Source organism: Rhinolophus ferrumequinum, chromosome 14 (genome assembly GCF_004115265.2).
Source record: "Rhinolophus ferrumequinum isolate MPI-CBG mRhiFer1 chromosome 14, mRhiFer1_v1.p, whole genome shotgun sequence".
In the NCBI taxonomy this organism is placed as follows: Eukaryota; Metazoa; Chordata; class Mammalia; order Chiroptera; family Rhinolophidae; genus Rhinolophus; species Rhinolophus ferrumequinum.
Genome location: NC_046297.1, coordinates 41,238,401 through 41,262,850, shown reverse-complemented (window position 1 = coordinate 41,262,850; position 24,450 = coordinate 41,238,401). Strand labels below are relative to the sequence as shown.

Below are 24,450 nucleotides of genomic sequence, written 5' to 3'. Positions count from 1 at the left end.
GGAACTTAAGGAAAATGCAGAATTGGTACCTAATGGTATTGTCAATTTAGTCACTCTTAACAAGAATTTTGTTAGGAGGAAAAGAAAAGGAAAAAGAAACTAACATCAAAACAATAATAAAATTTAATGGGATATAAATGTGAAACTTCAGAAAAAGTTTCAAACTTAATATTATATACTAGTTAAATATGTTAGTTAAATAAAAGCCAGTCTGTCTTACATGAAACTGAGTTACAGGCAACAAGATGTAGTGGTAAAGAGCATGTGCAATGGAAATTGGTTCTATCACTTTTTCATGAGTGACCCAGGAGAAATTATTTAACGTGTAAGGCTCCTTTTTTTTTTTTTTGTCTCTAAAACACATATAATCATAATATCTGACTGTTATGGTTATTGTGAGGCAAGCCTTGCATTGATAGCATGAAGTAGAATCCTTGACACAAAGGAAGCTCTCAATAGATGTTACTGTTGCTACTACTAGTAAATACTATTCTACTACAATTGTAGAAAGTAGGTCAGACATTGCTATAAAGGCCAAAACAAAGAGGAAATTATTTCTAAGTGAAATGATTACAGAAGGTTTCAAAAAGAATTTAAGTGAGACATTAAAAGACAGATGTGATTCTTAAGAAATTTTTTTTTTTAATTAATAAGGTTGAACACCAAAGAAAAAGATTTTTAAAGGATCCCAAACCTAACCAATGTAATTTTTGTAACAAAAACTCCTTGAAAAGCTGAAGTGGAAGAAAGCTATATTTAAAGAAAGTTGAAAATGTATACATAAACATATTAAGCATTATTGGGTAAACTATATTTAATTTGATATTTAATTTGAACAAGTGTCACATGAAAGTAAGCAATTAGTGCTAAGATTTGAAGTGTAGGTTGAAGTCAGATCATGGAAGAATATGCACGCTGGGTTAAAAGACAGGGATTTTGTCATGTTAAAAATTGAGCACTATGACAGATAATGAACAGAGCTGCTATCATCAAGTAATGTTTCAAAGTGGTACATTAAAGCCAAATGGCTACAATATTTTAATTCACTCAGTAGTGAATTGTGAATCACTTGGCCTTTGAAATTCACATGGTAACAAAGAACATTTTAGCTATAATAATTTCAGTTTCTTATTGGTACTGACATGTTTGTTCTTTAAAGACCACCATAGTAGCTATTTCACTAAAGGAATAACTCAGTTTTCCTTTTACAGTTTCTTGGGTATAATAATGTTTTGAAGTCTGGAAATTCTGGGTCACAATATATTCTACAAAAACTTTAAGTTTTAATGAAGCTTTTTAATAATGGAGAATATTTCGTTGGTTAGAAACAAAAAATAATCTTGAGTCCTTTCATCTATACTGTCTAAAACAACTACTCAAACACAGGCAAGTATTTCTGCATATGATGACAATGAAGGATGCCCACAATATATTACTAAGTTAAAACAAACACAAGTTGCAGAACACTATGTAGAATACAATCCCATTATTTAAGAAAATCTCTCTCTCTCTCTCTCTCTCTCTCTCTCTCTCTCTCTCTCTCTCTCTCTCTCTCTCTCTCTCACACACACACACACACACACACACACACGGTCTAAAAGAGAGTCAACCTAAGTATTGACAGTGGTCACAGAGGAAGGACGCAGTTAACACTCAGAGTAAGCCCTGGTAAGAAGAGGAATTTCATTTTCTATGGCCACACTTCAGGGTTATTTAATTTAAAAAAAAAGGAACATCACTACCATTTATTTATAAAATGGTAGTAATATAGGCTTATTAATAGATTAAAAATAAAGGTAGATTTGCTATAAAAAGCATCATTCTACCAATTATAAATTATTTTTTAATTCTTATTTTACTTTTTCATATTATAATCTGATAACAAGTTCACTGAATAACGATAAACTAAATTGTAAACAATAATTTTTAAACTTGAAATATAAAAAGAATTTTAAAAACAGACCATTACAATGTACAGAAAAAGTGATGCATTTACTTAAATAGATTCAGGAACAATTAGAGCTCATAGCTCTCTTCCCTCTGCTATTTCTAAAAGGAAAAATATTTGAATATAATGGAAGAACACTTTTCTCTATTCCTTCCTGTGAAAACTACAAATCTGGATGGAACTTCTGGAATCATTTTTTCGTCTTACAATAATTTTCAGAAGATGCAGGACAGAATGTTGTAAGGACTCTTACAATAAAAATGGGACCACACAAAAAAGTTTAGGGTGCCAGTTCATAATTTCTGATTTTACTTATTTCATCAGTCTAGGCATTGTGGAAGGTGTTGTAGACAAAGTATGAATTATGATATCAAATCTATCAGAATTTCACAATGCAATTTCATTAGCTCAAATGTTGTTGTTGAGGTCTAGTTCCATGAAGGGATGTACATAAATTCTAGTAAAAAATACATATCATTGGTGTCTAGTACATGGTAGGCATTCAGTAAATATCTATTGAATAACTGAAATAATAAATCAATGTATATTTAATTAATGAATTAAAGTAATTAATGAATGTATGCATACATGCAATGGAATGGCATAAATGTCTCAAGATCCCTACTGTTCCAATGACTGATATAGAGCTATTTATTCTACTTCTCATATTAAATCTGTTTTCAGAAAATAATTTGACACAATGAAAATCAAGTCAAACTACTTATCACTGAAAGGTTTAAAAAAGTCTTCGGAAGCAGAAATAATATAAATCCAGTGTAATTTTCCTATAGCAGTTATACTATGAACTGGCCTAAGGTCTTGATTGAGAATCTATTTCCATTTTTAATAGAAGCAACCATAAACACTATAGTTAATGAGCTAGAGATGATGTACCAGCATTTGTAAATACAAAGTTTCTAAAAAACAGATAAATAATTTATATAAGAGAAGAGTAACCAAATTTATTAAATTCTTAATATCTTTAAATTACAAACATATTTAAACATTTTAATTTTACTTCATTATAATCCCTATTTTATTTTAATTTCCTTCAATAAGCCTATGAAGGAACACTTTCAGCATAGGTAATTTCTTTTTTTATCTGACTTTATAACCTTTTACTTTTAATTGTTTCTCTGCTTCTCTTTTTTAGCTTGACACAAGAACGTGAATCATCTCTCAAGAAAAAAGGTTGGTAAGATAAAGGAAAAACTATCAGGCTAGACTACGCTTCAGATCTATGGTGTAAGTCAGGGAAATGGTTGAACACATCATAGAACAGGCGAATCCCAGCTGAAAGCACAGTGGGAAATCATCTTGTCCAGGAATTAGCAGTTGTAAGTTAGGTAGATCAGTAGGCAAAGAGGAGGCAGGTAAAGAGGGTGGAGGGCTAAGGGGGGGGCTCACGAAGATATACCTAACAGCTGAGTATGAACACTGAATAAATTATAAGTTATATAGTTTACATGCTGCTGTGGATCAGATGCTTTGGAGAGTAATAAAATACAAATTCACATAAAGTATAAGTCAATAAAAGTTTTCTGAATTACAGATTCCAAAAGTTAACTGCTATCAACTGAAAGTCTGAAAATGTTGAAGTTAAAGACTCTGCTGAAGGTGATCTTATTAGGGAGTAGGAAAGTCTGAGAAAGGAAAATGCTCACTTTTTGTCATAGAACCTTTCACAATGTTTGAATGTGTAGCATTAAAAATTATTAGCATTCATTAAAAATATTTTTTTAAATCCTCTCAAAGTAAACCACTGCTTTAATCGGCTCAACAAAGTGTGGTCCTTGAAGCAGCGTATCAGAATCACCCAGTATCAAGGTCACACCCAATCACTCAGGACCTTGGTAACAATGTGGAAATTCGGGCTTCATCCCAGACCTCCCAAGTGAAAACCTGCATTTTAACAAGATCCCCAGGTGATTTGTAGGCACATTAAGTTTAAGAAGCACTGGTGTAATCCAACATAAATCAAAAGCCACTCTAAGTTTTCTATGTTGCATTCTTTTCTTTTTCTTTTTTTTTAATGGAGGGCAAAGCTCACAGTGGCCCATGTGAGGATCAAACCGGCAACCGTGGTGTTATCAGTACCACATTCTAACCAACAGAGCTAACCGGCCACCCTCTATGTGGCTTTCATGATCAGCCTCCGCAACATCAGTGATAGGTAGCTCACTACCTCCTGAGATAGTCAACATTTTCAAAAGTAAACTCCTCATCTCCATCTGCCCAACCCCCAAACCAAATCCTCCCAGTTTTCCTTCCCTCAATTAATTTCATATTTCTAGTTGCTTAGGTCATGCAACTGAATTATCCTTATCTCTTTTGTCTCAAATCCAATGTATAATCCATCTGCAACTTCTCTTGCGTTTACCTTTAAAGTATCTTCAGAATCTGACCACTTCTCACCACCACCACAGCCATTACCCTGGGCCAACCCACCATCATCTCCTGCCAAGATCAATGCAAGTCATAAAAACTTGCCCTTCTCTGCCTGCAGTCTATTTTCACATGTTGTCCTGAATTATCTGCTTAAAAATAAATGAAATCACTTCCCTGCTCAAACCGTCTGAGGGCTTCTCGTTTGATGAAAAAAATCAACACTCAATAATCAAAAGAACTTCGTATCACATACTCTGTTAACTCAAACAGTGGAAATAATCCTTAACACAACTCCTTTAGAGATCAATAGCAATCTTCCATTTGTTTCACCAAACTATAACTCCCTTCGTTTTTAAATGTGTATTTTACCTCTTTTCAAATGTGTATCTTTAGTTCCTGCTGGCAATCCCTTAATTTCTTTCTGCAGGTAGTGACTCGGTAAACAATGAAAGCATTATTTTAAAATTCAGCCTGTGTAAATTATTTTCCCTCACAACTACATCTCACTCAGAGTAACTGCCAATCCCTCACAAAGGTCTGTAAGGCTTCTCTGTAATGTCTCTTACCTCACAGCCCACTACATTCCACCTGGCACATAACTGCTTTAGCTGCCACGGGTGTCTTTTGCACACTCCTGCTTCAGGACCCTTGTGTTTTCTCCCTGAGGCGTCCTCTTGGATGAGGCCTTGCTTTCCACCTCATTCCCAATTCCTATCTTCTCCTTGTTGCATTGCCTGCCTAATATTTAAGAATATTCTAATATACAAGAATAATTTATTTATTAATTTGTAATGGTCTCTCCCCCTCATTAAAAGCACACTCTGTAAATGCAGGGGTTTTTCTCTGTCTTATTCATTGATGTACACCCAATTCCTAGAATAGTGCCTGATGCACTGTAGGCTCCCAATAAACATTTGTTAAGTAATGACTAGTTAATGAATAGCTCCATTTATTATCAGACTTTTATAATTTGAAAGATCAAAAGGGATTGAATATATGGTGATAGAACAACTGACTCTGGGTGGTGAGCACACAATGTGATATATAGATGATGTATTACAAAATTGTACACTTGAAACCTATGTAACTTTACTAACATTGTCACCCCAATAAACTTTAATTTAAAAAAAATCTTCATTCTATTGAACTCTAATTGCTGTTATTGTAATATCCATGAATTTAATGATCCTAGGTCTATTCTTAGCTTCAGAAAAAATGAAGCTATGCCTTCTGACACTATAGGCCAAGTATTTGAAGAATGGTTCCATGTCCCCTAGAAGTTTTCTCTTCTTCAGATTTAAGGTCTTCAGTTACTTTAGTCTTATTGTTGTTCCTTCAAAGATTATATGTCTTTTTTATACTGGCTGCATTTAAGGTTTTTCTCTTTATTACTTTTTAATAATCAAATTGACAAGCTGTATTATAGATAGAGGCTTCTCCTGTCCTAGACCTTGAAACCTGTGTTGGGAGAGGCAGATCTTGTTGCATTCTCTCCTGCTTAGCATCCCCGCCTCAGCCTATCAGGGGGAGTTTCTTTCTCTTTGATTTTCAGTAATTTGACCGTGTTGTTTCTAGATGTAATTTTCTTTGCACTTACTTTGTTTGGATTGAAAATAGGGTACTGAGCTTCTTGAATCTGCTGATTAATGACTGTTATTAATTTCAGAAGTCTCAAGGGCTATTTCTTTCATTTTTCTTTTAGTTCCATTCTTTCTGTCTTCTACTCCTTGTACTCTCATTACACATGTTAGACCATTTGACAGCACCCCACATGTTTTCCAGTTTGCTCTCTTTCTTGTTTGTTTCTTTTCTGTTCTTTTTTCCCTCTCTGTGCTTCAGTTTGGATAATTTCTGTTCAGTGATATCTAACTTCACTAATCCTGTCTTCTGCTTGTCTATCTGCTGTTGTGGCTATCCAATGAGTCCTGAATTTTAGGTACTGTATTATTCAATTTTAGAATGTGTTTTAAATAGAGCTCATGTCTATGAAATCCTCTATCTTTCAACATTTTTCTTTAAACTATTTGAAATAACAGTTATTTCAAACTCTTATCTACTAATTCCAACATCTCAGCCATCTGGGATCATTTTCTACTAGCTAAATTTTCTCCTGATAATGGGTCAAATATTCCTGCTTCTTTGATATCTTACAACTTTTTGACTACGTATCAGACATGTATAAAAGACTAAGGAATGAAAAGTCAATGTTATGTTCTCCCAGAGAAGGCATACCTATTCCTCCCAGGCAGAATGGGAAAGGGGTATATAATTTAAATCCAGTCAGGAATTGAACTAGGTTGGACTTGATTTGCAACTTCAAACTCAATTTACCTGTGGTTTCAAATGTCTCAAGGGCAAGTTTTACACTGTTTGTTGTAGTGTTGCACTGCTCAATAAAAATATAATGCAAACCATAAATGTGAGCCACCTATATAAATTAAAATTTGTTAGTAGTCACATTGAAAAAAGGTTTTAAAGAACAGTGGAAAATATAGTAATAGAATATTTAACTCAATATATCTAAAATATTGTGATCACAATGTTTTATATAATTGATGTAAAGATTTTAATGAGATGTTTTCTTTGCTTTTTTTCTTAATTCATCAAAATTTTGTATATATATTTGATATTTGCAAAACATCTCAATTTGGACTAGCCACATTTCAAAAAGAGAATAGCCACATTAGTTAGTGGCTATTAGATTGAACACTGAGTGAATCTCTACCATGGCTTTGTCTTCTAAGGGAAGTGAAACTTTGAGAAACTCAAATTCTTTCGGCCAGCTTCAGCTTCCCCACCCAATACTCTGATAAAACACTGTGGAGGACTGACTATGTCTTTGGTTCTCCTCCAGATTCCAGTGTGTCACTGTAGCCTACATGACTGATAAATTTCCCTTCATTTCTTCTTCCCACAAAAATATCCCTCTGCTTATAGTCAGACAATGCAAACAATTCTAGAGCTGAAAAGAGCACCCAGTCACATAAGAAGGGTATTTCTCTCTGGAATTTGATACCTCTGCAGCATTTTGTGACATTAATCTTTGACATGTATTTTTAAAAATCAGCTTTACTGAGATACAATTGATATCCCATAAAATTTATCTTTTTGAGGTGAACAATTTGGTGTTTTTTTGTATATTCTCATTGTACTCACTATACGTCATTCATTGTACAAGTACTCACTACATCTCATTGTACATCGCTACTACCTAATTTCAGAATATTTCTATCACCCCCAAAACAAATCCTATACCCATTACCAGTCATTCCTCTCTCCTCTCTTAGCAACCACTATTCTACTTTCTGTCTCTATGAATTTGTTGATTCTGGACATTTCATGTAAAAGGAATCATGTAATAATGACTTTTTGTGTCTGGTTTCTTTCAGTTTGCAATGTTCCAAGGTTGATCACGTTGTATAGTTAATTACTTTCTATGACAGAATACTATTCTACTGTATGAATATATCACATTTTGATTAGCCATTTATCAGTTGATGAACCTTTAGGTAGTTTCTACTTTTTGGCTATTATGTATACTGCTGCTACAAACACTGGTGCATGTGCTTTTATGTGGATATGTTTTCAATTCTCTTGGGTACATACCTAGGAACAGAATTGCTGCATCACATGGTAACTCTATGTTTACTCTTATGAGGAACTGCCAGTTTTCCACAGCAGCTGCACCATTTTTCATTCCCACTAGAAATGCATGAGGGTTCCAGTTTCTCCACATCTGTTATCTTTTTTAGTATAGCAAATTCTAGTGTGTATAGTTTTGACTGGCATTTCCCTGAATAATTGGGTCAAACATCTTCACATGCACTTACTGGCCATGTCTCTATCTTCTTTGAATATATATCTTTTCAAATTCTTGGTCCATTTTTAAAATTGGGTTGTTCTTCTATTATTGAGTTGTAAAAGTTCTTTACATATTTTGATTATATTTCTCTTATCACATACTGGATTTGAAAATATTTTCTCACATTATGTAGACTGCCACTTTCTTATCAGATTCATTTGCAGCACAAAAGTTTATAATTTTGATAAAGTCCAATTTATCTATTTTTTCTTTTGTCTCTTGTACTTTTGCATCACTTTAAAGAAACCCTTATCTTGTCCAAGATCACAAAGATTTACTCCAATGTCTTCTTCTATAAGTTTCAGAATTTTAGCTCTCATATTAGGTGTCTGATTCACTTTGAGTTAATTTTTGTATATGATGTCAGCTAAGGGTCCAGCTTCACATGGATATCCAACAGTCTGAGCACCATTTGTTGAAAAGATGATTTTTACCAATAAGTTATCTTCGGTCCTTCATCAAAAAGCAATTGATAGTAAACGTGACGGTTTATTTCTTGATCTCTGTTTTTATTAAATTTATTAGGGTGACATTGGTTAGTAAAATTATATAGGTTTCAAACGCACAATTCTCTAATACATCATTTATATATTGCATTGTGTGTTTGCCACCCAAAGTCAATCTTCCCTACGTCACCATATATATGACCGTTAAACTGTTGTCTGTATCTATGAGTTTTTGTTCGTTTGTTGATTTCATGTTTATATCCCACATATGAGTGAAATCATATGGTTCTTGACTTTTGCTGACTTATTTTGCTTAGCATGATTCTCAATTCTATTCATTGATTTATTTGTCTATCTTCATGCCAGTATTCCACTGCCTTGATTAGTATTGTTTTGTTTGTCATAAATTTTGAAATCCGGAAGTGTGAGTCTTCCAACTTTGTTGTTCTTTTCCAAGCTATTCTGTGTCCCTTGAATTTTCATATCAAAATTTTCCATATGAATTTTAGGATTAGCTTGTCAATTTCTGCACAGGAGGTAGGTTGGAATTTGAACTGAGATTATACTGAATCTGTAGAGGATTTTGAGAAGTATTGTCATCTAACAATATTAAGTATTCCGATCTATGAACATGGTATACAACTCCATGTATTTAGATCTTCTTTAGCTTCTTTCAACAATGTTTTGTAGTTTTCAGGGTGTAAGTTTCATACTACTTTTCATAAATTTATTTGTAAGTTTTTAATTTTTTGATGCTATTATAAATAAAATTGTTTCCTTAATTTCACTTTTAGATTGTTCACTGTTATTGTGAATTGAGTTTTATATTTGATCTTTATTTTGTAACCTTGCTGAATTTGTTTATTTGCTCAACAGTTTTTCAGTGGTTCCTTAAAATTTTCTATATATGTAACATCATGTCATCTAAGACATAGTTTTATTTCTTCCTTAAAATCTGAGTGCATTTTTCCCCCATTTCTTGCCTAACTCCCCTGGCTAGAACCTCCAGTATACGAGTAATACCAAATAGAAGTAGTGAGAACAGATATCCTTGTCTTGTCCTGATTTTAGGGGGAAAGCATCCAGTCTTTCACCATCAACTATGTTAGCTGTGGGATTTGACAGATTCCAATTATCAGGTTGAAGAAGTTAGAAAACTCAAGACAAAAAGAATAAACACAAAGAGCAGAGTAAAAGAAAGAGGAAGTAAAAACATATGGAAAGGGGAGCAGGACAGTGAAATGACTAAATAATATAATCAAAGGGAGAGACTAAACGTTAGAAAAAAGAATTCTAAAAGAATTCTGAAAGGAATGCATAAGGAATAGATTCTGAAATACTCTGTCATTAGATAAGTATATACTTTTAGCAAAATATGTAAAAATTCTGTGTGCCTTGGTTTTGTCAATTGTATAAAGAAAGTAAGGGCATTTACTTTATAAACATAAAGAACCTATTATGTATTTTTATGTACCTATTTTTATGTATCTTGATGTTCTAAAGAGTTAATATACTTTTTTACACTTAATTTTACTTTTTGGCATTATAGTTCTATATTCTATAAAAGAAATCAAACAGGGAAGTAGCGAAACCGGGAAGGAAATGAGATAGGGAAAGAAGATAGAAAGAAAAGACAAATTATAGAAAAAGTAAAAAAATGAAGGAAGAAAGGTAAGAAAAAAATCAGTTATGAAGACAGTAAACCAAGTAAATAAGGAGAGAGATGAAGAAGAAAATTCAAGAAGGACAAAGGTAAGGAAGCAATAACAGCAGGAATATGAAAGCCACATCTTCCCAAATAACTGCTGAAGAGCCAGAAAGTGTACATGGTAGAGGAGAAAAAGAAGTACCTCAGCAGTTCTCTTTATTGATGGTGATAAGGTCTTTTAATATGAAACATATTTCACCAAAAGTAAAGTAGGAGCCTCTTTGAGGACCACATACTTCTGAAGTGAAAAGAAAAGATAAATACACCTGAAAGAATTTCCAAATGTTAGAAAATTAAATTATTTTCATCCAGAAAGGATTCTACTGTAATCTTTTCCATAGATACTGAAGGAATCAAAAAATGTGAGTTGTGATCTTGGCTCTATCATTTGACTAGAGACAACTATACTTCTGATCTTCAGTTTCCTAATCTATAAAATAAGGAATTTCAATTAGACTAATTCCTAAAGCCTCTTTCAGTTCTGACATCATAAGACTTTATTTTATATAAGCTAGCAAATAAAAATTTATTTAATATATGAATACTACCAACTATCCAAAAAAAAAAGAAGGAAAAAAAACAAGAAAGAGCGCGTGATATATAATTTAAAGGAAAAAAATATCATTTCAAATATCAAAAATTTTAGAAAAATAAAATCCTCACATCCACTTAAAGTAGTTATCACCCTCTAGGTGGTAAATGTATTATAAAAATCAGAATCTTTTCCTAGTAGTAACATTTATTGGAGAACAGTAGAAATTTATTTTCCAAAAGAGTGAGACTACAACATCTGAAAAACAGACCAACAGACCAGAGGGAAGACTAAGACACTTGTTCATCTGTATTTCTGCGACTTTTCTCACTTGGTTTATTTGCAACTGTACTTTTATGTCTGGCAGCCCTGCCAACTTCAGTACGAATGATATATTATTTTTATCATGTTGATTACATATGTTCACCAGTTTAGTTGTCCATATATGCTTGGTGTGGTTTGCAAATACTCGGTGACAAAATCCAGAGCATGGCATTTCCACAGAAAGTGTTTACTGTGAAATTTCTCCTTAGAAGTTTGCTTTTCTTTACAGCTTTGATCCATATGACATCCACAGTCCTACATTTCAAATAATGGCTTACAGTTAAATTAAGAAATGCTTCAATTTGATACAACATGACTATAGTAGGATGTGGTAGTCCTACAGAGGACCTCATTTTCTTATGTGAGTAGAGATTTGGTCAAATTTAAAGTCTGCTAAAATTTTCCAAACTGCGCTTCTTCAGTTTTATGGTGACTTGGTACATACATTCTGTTATTCATCAACACTTCACAGAAATACTTGATTTGTCTGAATGAATTTAAAAACCCACAACTGAAGAAAATCAGAAAAACCTGGTTTTAAATATCAAAAGGTCCTGAATAAAAAGTATTTCTACAGGCCACACTAAGCAAGTTTTATTGATCAGTGTACTTCTTTGCAGGAAGAAACTGTTGCAAGATTGAACATAAGAAAATACACTTACTGGTAAATATCTTTCCTGAGGACAGATCTGCCAAGGGGGTTGTCAGCCTGGGGAGCCATAGCAACCGAGCCAATCTTCAAAACCATGGTGTCTTCTTTTGCTGCCTGATTAACTGTAACAAAAGAAATAGATTTTGAGGTATACAGTGGATCTGTACATAGCTTCATGTGTAAGGAGAAATCTTTGAGTAAAAGGGTAGAGATACATTAAAATAAACCGAAAATGCGGACAACAAAAAAATTATGCTTAAAATAAAAATATTTGATGCTTTTCTTAGCTATTTCTTTTATGTCCCACTAACTGGTTTTCTTCTATACAGAATTAAAATGGTAATTAAAAAAAACTCCACGCCAACATTAAAACATGTAATATTAAACATATATAAGGAGTACTAAAGCAGTATGTTTATCTAGTTCTTTCCCAAGTGATTTTTAGCCCTTGGCTTTTTAACATTGCATTGTTGTCTACAAATATATTAAAGGATACCATAAAGTTAGTGACAAATTCTCAAAGCCATTTCAATTTCCATGATTAATAATAAACATACAAACACACTCACAAAGGTACAGCACTATTATTAGCTGTAAAATCTCACAAAATCTAAAACAAATATAATGGCTGTAATGCTGAAGAAAGGAAAAAAAACAAGTGCTTAATAATATGAGGACATTTCAACTTGTTATTCTAGACACTTTTTAATTTTAATAATTACTACTGTGAAATTGTTTGAGAAATAGTAATTTCACACCTATATAATAGTTCTACCTCCTAATGGAATCTAAAACTAAGATAAGTATCTCAGAAAACTATAAAAGGTAAAAAGATATATCAATTCTGATTCTTTCCTTTATGCTGAATAATATTTTACCATATGGTCTCATCATACAAAGTTCAACAATTTTTCTACAAATCACCAACTAATTCAATGTCTTTTCTCAGGTCTGTTTGAAATGGATAAGGGTTCTTGATGGCCTTATTAATTTATATTAAATTTTACTCCCTTTATTTCCAACAGATTATTCTACTGTAGTAGCTGTTTAAAAATTATTTGAAAATGTTTAAAAATTGTTAACAATGTACAACTTTCTGGGTTTTGAAGAAAATATATATTAAAACTCATAATTTCTCTCAAAGAACTATCATGGAACAGAAAAGGACTGGCTGCAAGACCTCAGGAATATCCTGAACAGAACATGCCAGGAAAGGCATACAATCCATATTTCCCAAACTGTGGTGCTCAAAGAATGCAAAAGCTAAGAGATTAGTTCCAGCTGCTTCAGCAGTACGCTTAGTATGGTCTGACTTAGATTAGACTAAAAAAGAAAATCAGAATTAAGAAAATCAGAAAAAGTAAGAAAAAAGATGTTCAGTGAGGAAAAGAAGGAAATGGAGTAAGATGTACATAAAGGGAGTGGCAAATGGAAGGAGATTGGAGGGAAGAAGAGCAGCAATACGGAAAAAAAGAGATGAGCTATCATAATAAATATTAGCATATGGATGCCACCAAACAGACAGCACTTTTAAATGCCACAGCAAAAAGATCTAATAGGAAACCACTTCTCATGCAGCTGGACAATTTTCAAATGACTAGAGGTCTGTCTTTATTATAGGTCCTTATACTATGAACATTGTTTACATTTCACAGATCTTGCATTTTACGCCAAGCTTATCAAACAGTTCCATGTGGGTAAAACCTCTGATTAAGCAGAAGGCATCAATTAAAACAATAAATAATAAGCCTTTAGAATAGACCATACCACAAAAGTGCAATTAGTGTACTTGCTAACTGTTCTTCCAGGCTATAGATATGACCCACCATATGAAAGTCTAAAATGTAATAGAAACACTGCAGTAAATGAGGTACATATGGAAGAAAAATGACGTACTTGGTGTTACATACAAAGCCAGATCCAAGAACAGAATTCTGTTTCTGTTAGAGCCAAAAGTGTTCTCACTAGATTATACTGACTATGAAGTTATAATAAAAAAAGCACTTAATACAAATCATCCACAAACTAAACTAAAATAATCAATTTTATTATAGAAAGTATTCGCTTATCAAAACGTATCTTTGAGATACAAGAAAAAATAACAAAAATATGTATTTATACAAGAAAGTGCTTTGAGTCACTTCTTCAGTTACTTTATAGTTGGAAAAAATAAGCTTCCCTTTTTTGGTTTATTTCACCTGCATTTAATAGTTGGACCATATGAGGAAATGTTCCCTCTAGATGCATTTCAACATGAAAATGAATGCCTTCCTTCTTTGCTTTAACTGTATTTTTAAAAATTGAGCCTCATAAGGAACCACTAACTCTAAAAGGCTCATACTAGATCCAAAAACAGCCCTCTATTCTGAAATAAATAGCTTAAGCTGGAAGTCAAACACCTGTAGATTCGGAATCTTGATAATAATTACACATAATGAAAACAATATTCAGTTGAAAACCAGACTTTCAATACCACTTCTTTAAATAAAATATTGCAATGTTAAATATATTTTTCTTATCATTACTGAATTTTACACATGAACTATCAAAAGCTTTTATATTCAACGTAACATGAAATGTAACTCAAAGATTTTATCTTTTCTTGGGGCAAAAGAAGTGTATTGAAAAAGAAAAGGCTATGAACAACTCTGAAATTGTGAGCTTGTGTAAGTAACCAAAAGCTTAAATAAAGAGCAGAATTTGCATGCAATTGTCAGATAACAGTAAGACTTGCTTATAACTAAGTTTTCTTAACTCCAACATGAAATAAAAGTGTTTTGGAGATCAACTTTCCTTTAAGATTCTCAACACAAACTCAATACAGTTAAACATCTAAAGTCTCAATAGTATTTGAACTTGCCACTGTGAAGTACTGTACTTATAAAGCCATAACTAATGACAGCCCTACACAAAGCTTTCAGGAAAGGGTTTTATTAGTTTTTTGCTATATTTGCAGTTGAAGACAGAAAGAAGTTTCAATAAATGTGTAACCTAATGACTGTCATGTATATTAATGGCAAATACAGTTGCATCTTGTTTACCAATCATTTCTAACATATTGTTTGGAGATATTTTTTATAAATATCTATTTGGAGATTTTTTTAAATAAAATAGTTTCTGCTGAGAAGTATGATATAGCACCATTTAGCTCTGCTATCACACTCATTAAGACATGATTTATACGTATATTTTCCATTTAATTAATTTGTTAAATATATTACTCAAGCAAAGTACTTTTTAAAGCCCTTCTGGAGTAAAAAGAATACCATCCTCTTAACTCTTACTAGATTTTACTAGTCATTACTTAAATGACTATTACTTAAATATTCTACTAGAATATTTATTTATAATAGAAATACTGTTTCAAGCATATTTTCCTTATTTAGTCACATCATATCTTTTAAAATATATTAGAAACACTCAATACTCATATGAAATACACATTTAAAAATTTGTCTACATGTTAAGATGGTTTAAATGCTAAATTTTACATGTAGTTTTCTGCAATAAATTTTCTTATTCATGGGTGGTGATCATTTGAATTAAGAGTAGCAACAACAAAAGAAAGAGTGTCAAAAAATCTAACATAGTATAATGTGCCAAAACCTTTAAAACTTTGTCATGCATTTTTACATTTGTATTTTATGGATAGGCACATATTCTGGCAATTCACAACATCTCAGAGAGATATTTAGATATACATATAGACATAGACACCTAAACACACACACACACACACACACACACACACACACACACACGCAGAGGGGCAAAAATCCAAAAATGAAAAAATGTATGTATTATTTCATCTTTTCTTATGGCAGAGTAGTATTCCATTGTATATATATATATATATATATATATATATATATATATACCACATCTTCTTTACCCAATAATCTATCAGAGGACACTTTGGTTGTTTCCATTTCTTGGTCACAATGAACATGTATATCTTTACAGATCAACGTTTTCACATTTTTTGGGTACATACCCAGGAAAGAGATTGCTGGCTCATATGGTAATTCTATTCTTAATTTTTTGAGGACCCTCCACACTGCCTTCCACAGCAGTTACACCAGTCTGCATTCCCACCAACAGCGTATGAGGGTTCCTTTTTCTCCACAGCCTCTCCAACACTTGTTAGTCTTTGTCTTGTTGATGATAGCCATTCTAACTGAGTTGAGGTACCATCTAGTAGTTTTTATTTGCATTTCTCTGATGACTAGTGATGGTGAGTTTTTTTTCGTATGTCTATTGGCCATTTGTATGTCCTCTTTGGACAAATGTCTCTTCAGGTCCTCCGCCCATTTTTCAATTGGGTTGTTTTTTTGTTGTTGAGTTTCATGAGTTCCTTGTATATTTTTGATATTAGCCCCTCATCAGAAGCGTTGTTTGCAAGTATCTTCTCCCACTGGGTTGGGTGCTTCTTTATTTTGTTGATAGTTTCTTTTGCTGTGCGGAAGGCTTTTTAGTTTGATATAGTCCCATTCATTCATTTTAGCTTTTACTTCCCTTGCCTTTGGAGTCAAATTCATAAAATGCTCTTTGAACCCAAGGTCCATAAGTTTAGTACCTATGTTTTCTTCTATGCAGTTTATTGTTTCAGGTTTATGTTTAGGTCTTTGATGCATTTCAAGTTAATTTTGGCACACGGTGACAGATGGCAGTGTAGTTTCATTGTTTTGCACATGGCTGTCCAGTTCTTTCAGCACCATTTATTGAAGAGGCTGTTTTTTCTCCATTGCATTGTTTTGGCTCCTTTGTCAAAAATTATCTGTCCATATTTATGTGGATTTATTTCTGGGTTCTCAATTCTATTCCATTGGTCTGTGTGTCTGTTTTTCTGCCAATACCATACTGTTTTGATTATTGTTGCCCTGTAGTACAAGCTGAAGTCAGGGAGTGTGATACCTCCAGCATTGTTCTTTTTTCTCAGGATTGCTTTGGTTATTTGGGGTCTTTTGTGGTTCAATACAAATCTGATGATTTCATGTTCTATTTCTTTAAAAAATGTCATTGGGATTTTGATGGGGATTGTATTAAATCCGTATATTGCTTTGAGTGATATGTATGGCCATTTTAACTATGTTGATTCTTCCAATCTATGAACAAGGACTGTCTTTCCATTTCTTTGTGTCTTCTTCAATTTCTGTCAAAAATGTCTTATAATTTTCAGTGTAGATGAAATAGTGCCATTTGCGACAACATGGATCTTCAGATTATCATGCTAAGCGAAATAAATCAGACAGAAAAAGCTAAGAACTGTATCACTTCACTGATAGTGGGATATAAAACTGAAAGCAACAAAGACACATGCCAAACAAAGAAACAAAAACTCACACACAGACAATAGTTTAGTGGTTACTAGAGGGTAAGGATGAAGGGGGCTGGTAGAAGAGGGTAAATGGGGTCAAATATATGGTGACGCATGAAGAACTGACTCTGGTGGTCAACATGCAATGTAATAGATGATGCATTACAGAATTGTACACTTGAAACCTATGTAATTTTACTAACCACTGTCACCCCAATAAAAAAAGTATATGCAATACAATGAAAACTCGATAAAAGGCCTAATACACAAAGAACTCTTAAAACTGATAAGGAAAAGATCCTTATCAAGGAGCAACTCCTCAAAAAAAGAGTGCACTTTTCATTAATGAGACTGTCAAAAGACCAAAAAAATTGATAAAGCTCTGTTAAGAGTGAGAAAACAATACAAACTGGTTCAGCCATTTAAAAGGGCAATTTGACACCCCTTAATATTTTAAAGGTACACGCCCTTTAATCTTACAATCCTTTTGCTAGGAACATATTCTATAGATATACTCATCTAAGTCATGAAAAATACCACTGATACCACTAAAAAGGTGTTCACTGCAAAAAGTGTTCATATAAGCAAAGGATTAAAATTAATCCAAAGTCCACAGAGAATATGGCATACTGCCTTTTCCAAAGATGTCTATAATGATAGGCTCCCATTTAATATGCTCATTTTTAAAGTAACCTGCTTAGGAAGTACTTAGGCATCTGAATTTTGGAATTAGACATTAAAAATCCTACCACAATCACCACCAGAAAAAAAATTTAAATAAGATAGCAAAGCAAATATTTTTGTAATTAGAATCATATGGGAATTTTCCTAGTTATAGCAGCTAAATGGGAAATTTAAAACAACATCAACACAATTGTGATATGTAGTATTAGTTAATACAATAAGCCAAAAGCAACAAACAAAACACACATACACAAACACACACACACAAAATAAAAGTGTTCTATTTTCTTCTTTTTTCAAACAGCCAGATTCTTATTCCTCCTGACATGTGCACAAATCAAAGAAACACAGAACCTGTTTCAATAAATCACTGCTGAGTATGATAGAAAAATGAAGCCAGAGTTAACCAAAAATAAACTTCTGACATATGCCTCATGGCAGGGGTACTCAGGTGCACAGGTGCTACCACCCTTAGTGAGTCAGCTCACTGCTCTTCTTGTTGACTGAAGTACGCCTGCACATCAGTGTTATTCAGGAAATACCACATATCCTACTCTAGTCAAAGTGGCTTCCAAGCAGATTGGTGGTTCCTCAAAAACAAAATTCTAAACATGGAATTACCATATGAGTCAGCAATTCCACCAGTAGGAATATACCCCAAAGGACTGAAAACGGGCTTGAATATACCCTTGTATGCCAGTGTTACTCACCACAGCTAACCCCAAAGTGGAAGCAACCCAAGTATCTGACAGGTGAATGGATAAACAAAATGTAGTACATCCATATAATGGAAGATCATTCAGCCATAAAAAGGAATGAGCAATTCACTGTGAAAATGTCCCTTTTAATAACAAACACCAAAGACTTCAGAAGCATTCAGTATGTCAAATAGACAAAATATTTTGAGACAAATAAGCAAATTTTAAATGCAGATTAAACTGAGGAACAGCTATGTCTGCTTCAGGAAGACTTACCAGTATAAACACTATTGGACATCTATTTAAAGTCTTGGCCAGACTGGCTCATCTAGAAAAAGCAATATACTGATATTGTTTTATATTCTAGGACCAATTTCAAAACTTCGTGAGAGATAAAGCATACACATTTGGTTTATCTTCTTTTTATTTGTATTTGTAACCAATATTGGTATTTTATGGTGTGGAATATAAGGTATAAAACCTTAAATTAAAATAGTATAGGAGAAATTAGAGGAAAAAGGACTCAACTTAGGGTGAGTTAACAGGAGATTATTATTTAGAGACCAACTAAGTCATACAATCTGAGAATCATTTGTAATTCCTGAACATTTCGTAATCAGGTATGTTGCTTTACTTCCTGATCTATCTGCATGACCCTTCCCTATTTTTTCATAGAGCATTCTCCCTATATTACTCTCTATCTCATCCTACCCTCTTACCTCCAGTATCATGTTACTCTTACATTTAAATGAAATTTTGGTCTCACTGATTGTTTACATTCAAATGAAAATCATCAGAAATTATGGAATGGAGAACATAAAATATAATCCACAATAAATTTTCAGGAAATCACAAAAGCTTACTAACATATCTTATTTTAAGTGAAAATTACAAGAATTTACTCTAGTTAGAAAAATGAATGTTTATATACCAACCAGAGAGATATTTGTGGAAATTCTTAATTGTTAAAAAAAAAATTAGAATTTTTATAATAGAGATATCATGAGATTTTATTTATTCTTATTTAATCTACATAAAAAAATACCTGTAATTTTATTTTAATGGAAAAACTTATAGACACTTCAATATGATGCTATTTTTTAAATGTAATGCACTACCTCAGGCTCTTTTACCAAAATAATGATAAATCTTCTGTAATAACAAAGCCAAACAATTTCTGTTTCAATAGTGTTTTCCCCTATTTTCAGTTGGAAAATAAAAAATGGTTTGAAAATCTCAGTAACCTTTTACGTCTATTCCTCTTGTGTTGTACGGTTACGAAAAAATGTTATTATGATTCTCATGCTGGTTCTCAGAGAACTATATTGTGTAAAAACATAGGTATCTTTTTTACCTTTATAGCTTTAATACAAATTATATTATTTAAACATTCATTACATATTCACATAATAAAAGATAATGATAAGGAAAATGCATAAAGGTCACTGCCTCTGCAATACATGTGCAGCCTCTTTTCTGCTTAATGGTTTGTCTCTCATGTGACTTGTAATCACTCAATAATGACTATTCTTTACCGTTCATGTGCTTCCAGAAACTATCTGAACAGATGAAAATAACTGTATAGTACTGTCAAAATATAGTATATGCGGGGAATTTTAATTTCACATCCCAAAATAATCAATTTTATGGCAGTCGCTAGTAAAAAATTAGAATTAAAAAAATAGAACCTTTTTGTATTAAGAATCCATAAGTATGATATACCAAATTTATTTCTAGACATCTTGGCAATTAAGAATTACAAAATTCTGCAAATATTCTCTTTTACTATCAGAAATGTTAAAAAACACACTACTTTGGGGTTTTTTAATTATTGATAATATTAGGCAGAATACCTTCCGTAATTAAGATCATCTGTCTATGTGAGACAGAACAAGAGACAGACTAGACTTTGAGAAGAGAATGGAGCCAGGTGCTTTACTTTGTTATTTAACATCACTGACCACACAAAGTCTTCCTCCTAATAACTAAAAGAAAAAAAATAAAAAGTTTTGCTGTTTTCATGTGGCAGAAACTATGATCTGTACCTAAAATATCCATTCTCATTTCTCTCTCAAATTCACAGGGCCCTAATTTATTAGCCGGGCACACTAACACCTAGGTAAAGATTGTTTCTCAGCCTCTCTTACAGCAGGTGTAGCCATATGACTAAGCAATGAGGTGTAAGTGGTAGTAAAATGTGGGTCTTCCAGAAATCCTCCTTTAAAAGAAAAGGAACAAACTATTCTAACAAGACTACCTTTTATTGAGAGCTTACTATGGAACTGGCACCATGCAGAGTCTTATGCAGTTACCGTTTGAAAGCAAGCTATCAATAAAGCCTACAAGTTAGGTACTACTATTACCATTTTACACATAGGAATTTAGATTAATTTGTGCAAGATTTCACAGTAAATAATTGGTAAAGCTGGGATTTGAACTCAGGTCTGTGTAACTCTGAAGTCCATACCATTAACCACTGTGTTACAATTTCACTCAAAATTCTTAAAGTTCTTCATTCTTTTATAGCATGGGAGAAATTAAATTTTATAATTCACTCTTGTGGATGCAGGCAATGGGATTATCAATTTGCTTCATTTTAAAACCTAGATTAATTTCTGGGGGGCACCGAAAAGCCTAGAAGAAACTATAGGAGCCTTGGTGTTTTAGCTAATTTTTTAAACTACTTTTTAGTTATCTTAGGAACACAGAACCCAGCATTTGAGTTTAATACGTAAAACAAATAACAAAGTATAAGATTAACTAGCAAAAATATAAGATTTACTAGCAAAAGTAAATGAAGAAAAACAATGTCATGTTTCCTACTCTAGTAACTAAGAAAAAAAACATACCCAGTATTCTGACATATCTCATGAAGATTTAGTTGCAGAATGACTATGCCATATTTACTCTTTTTATTTTTTACTTTTTTTCTCATGAGATTTTTTGTTTATTAGTTTCAGGTGTACAAAACAATGTAATAGACATTTATCATTTACATCACTCACACAGTGATAACCCCCTACCCCCATCTACTACCCCTCTGATATCACATACAGCCATTACATTTCCACTGTCTCTATTCCTAATGCTGTACTCCACTTCTTGTTAAAACACCAAACTGCAACCACAACTAGCTACCATTTTTTTAAAAAAAAAAAAAGAAAGAAAATTAATGTCTCTAGAAGAAAGTTATTTAAAATCAGATTTTAAAAAATGCTGAAGACCATACCTTCAATACTTGGCTGTATTTCTTCTGTTTTTGGAACAAAAATTCTGATTACACTTGTGTTGATATAAATCAAAGGTAAATTGCGTGAAGTCAGTGTATGGGTCCTCATGGGCTGACCAGGAGATTTTCTTTTCTCTTTTTGGGTCCTCAGTAATTTTGCTTGAAATATACTTGCAATGGCATTAAGTAAAGGAAAACAAAGGACAATATCAAAAGCTTGTGCTGAAAGAAGAATTTCATGAAGAAAATGAGGAGAACCATCCATTAAAGTTTCTGATAACTTATGAAAACTTCTTCGCTCATTTCTTGATATTAACTTGTGACGGACATTTTTTGTTACAGCTTTTGTATATGTCAAAGAGAGAAATCCATGCTGCTGATGAGAGCCATCAAGAAGTTTTGCAGTTGTCTGTTCCAGAAAAAGGAAATCACAATACATATTTCATTAAAAAAAAACTATTTGAAAGCACAAAATCATCTCTTTTATTATATCTACACCTCTTAATGAGCACACTATTGTGATAACTAAATTAATCAATTAACACACGTTTACTGGAAATGATAACATGACAAAAATAAAACATCTGTCCTTTAGAACTTGTCTATTTTCAGTGGCTATCATACCGTTAACAAAACATAACTCTTCTACAACTCTTATTTTTTGGGTTTAATACTCTATAATACACATACAACAGTTGATTGAGAGTGAAAATTATGTCATTGTAACTTCAGTATTTGTAACAAAATTTTTCCAATTAACTTTCATATTCAAATTGCACACTATGTACAAATTATAATAAAACAGCATACTTTTAAAGTGCATACTTTGTATTTCTCAACATGTGAAAAAAACAGCTCTTCAACAAGGTTTCTCGAACCAAATAATGTACATAAAATCCTATTCTGAAAATTACTCAATGTGAAATTACAGTTATTTACTTCACATTCTTAACCCCTCTTCTCAAGGCTTCATAAAGTTCTTTAGCTATTAGGGTCTAAAGAGTAATGTTAGAGAGAAAATGAACTAGGAAGAAGAAAAAGAAGGAAATATATTCACCCAAACAGGACAAAACATTGAGAAGTAGCAAAACAGCAATATGTCTGAGTCTATGTTATCCCAACACTAGTAAACCTTTTTGCTTCCATTTTCCTCCTCTCGTGTTGTTACCTAACACTCATGACATGGTGAGAGAAAACAAAGTATGCAATTCAGCTACCCCTGTTCATTTTGTTTTTAATCTGGACTGTAAAATGAAGAAAGGTGAGATAAAATTTGCTTTGTATATGTTATTTTTTTAAAGTTAATTTTCTGACTATTAAAAAAAACTTGGAAAGTAGCATTAAATGGACGTGCAAAATAATAATTTTTCATGTAACTGGCCTGTCTCAGAACATTTTTTTTTACTGTCCCAACTTTCTCACTGCCTCTGATTCCCCTTCCCAGTTGCTTTCAACGTTCAAAATAAAGAGAAACATAGTAAAGCAAGAAAAAGTACTACCAATCTTATCATCATGTTGCTAGACAGCAGACAACAGTGGATGGAGGGTGCTGGTTGTAGTATGGCCCCAATGGAAGAGGCCACAGCCACACTGTCTGTCTCTAGGTATACAAACTGGGCATTGGAGAGGGGTAGAATCAACCATTAATCTAAATAACCCAACTCAACTTTTCATTAATGGCAACATTTGAATCCTGGAAAGAGTATAAAGGGTGTTTCAATGTATAAATGTTTTGATTTGGAAAAAATATTTTTAAATACATAGAATGTAGGTGCTCTTAAAAGGTAAACTCCTGTGATAGAAAGTTTTGCCTGCTGAGCTAGCTACTGAATCCCTGCCTACCTTAATATAAGAGGGGGAAAAAGGAAAACAATAAATGAATACTAACTAGAATTTGGATAATATAACTATAACTTTTCATACAGTAATAATCAATATTTTATACTATTTAAGATAAAAAGTTAGAAAACACTAATAATCAAGGTAATGTTAATAAAATAAAATTAAAACTGATAAAGGAAAAATTTAAAGGACATTAATAATAATTTGGGTTTTTTTTTCATGAATATGTATTAAAATTATTAAGAATGTTTCCAATGGACACTAATGAACATTCAAAGAGAAGAAAATAAATCTGAACAGAAATTCCACTGAAATAAAAGCCACCTAACAGGCATCTTTTTCCAGACTAGGCTAGAGAAAATTCAAAACTCAAAGCAGAAACTAGCATTTGCTGTGCAGATGCAATATTAAACACTAAATCTAGGCACACAATACTTGACTAATTCTTATAATGCTAAAGATATATGTCTTTAATTCTTTTTGAGCTACAAAAAAAGGGGGAAGAAATAGGTAGTTTACACATGCTAAGAAAACATCTAATAATATTTGCAATGATTTGATAAATGCTTAAGAGAATCACTATTACCATTGTGATAATTTGCTCTTAATATTTTTAAATTACATGCATTTTTATTTACTTAAAAACATCATAGAATAACCAGCTTAACAATATATTCAGCTATATTATACCATTAGAAAAAACAAGGTCCCAAACTTTTAAAAGCCACTCATGTACAGTGTAGTGTTCATTTCCCATCCAGTCGATAGTCACACAGCCTTGCCCAGATTCAAGAAAGCACCAAATAAGATACTTAGAATT

General features: G+C 32.5%; 1 protein-coding gene across 8 annotated transcripts in view; it reads right to left on the bottom strand.

The window, feature by feature from the left end:
* Positions 1-24,450, bottom strand: part of VPS13B (vacuolar protein sorting 13 homolog B) — a 719,992-nt gene that overhangs the window by 309,361 nt on the left and 386,181 nt on the right. For all 8 annotated transcript variants that reach the window (XM_033126656.1, XM_033126657.1, XM_033126651.1 and 5 more), the window contains exons 29-30: positions 21,789-22,197; positions 11,871-11,982 (exon numbers count right to left, since the gene is read on the bottom strand). In XM_033126656.1, coding sequence (XP_032982547.1) covers positions 11,871-11,982; positions 21,789-22,197 — 521 coding nt within the window. The remainder of the gene's footprint in view (positions 1-11,870; positions 11,983-21,788; positions 22,198-24,450) is intronic.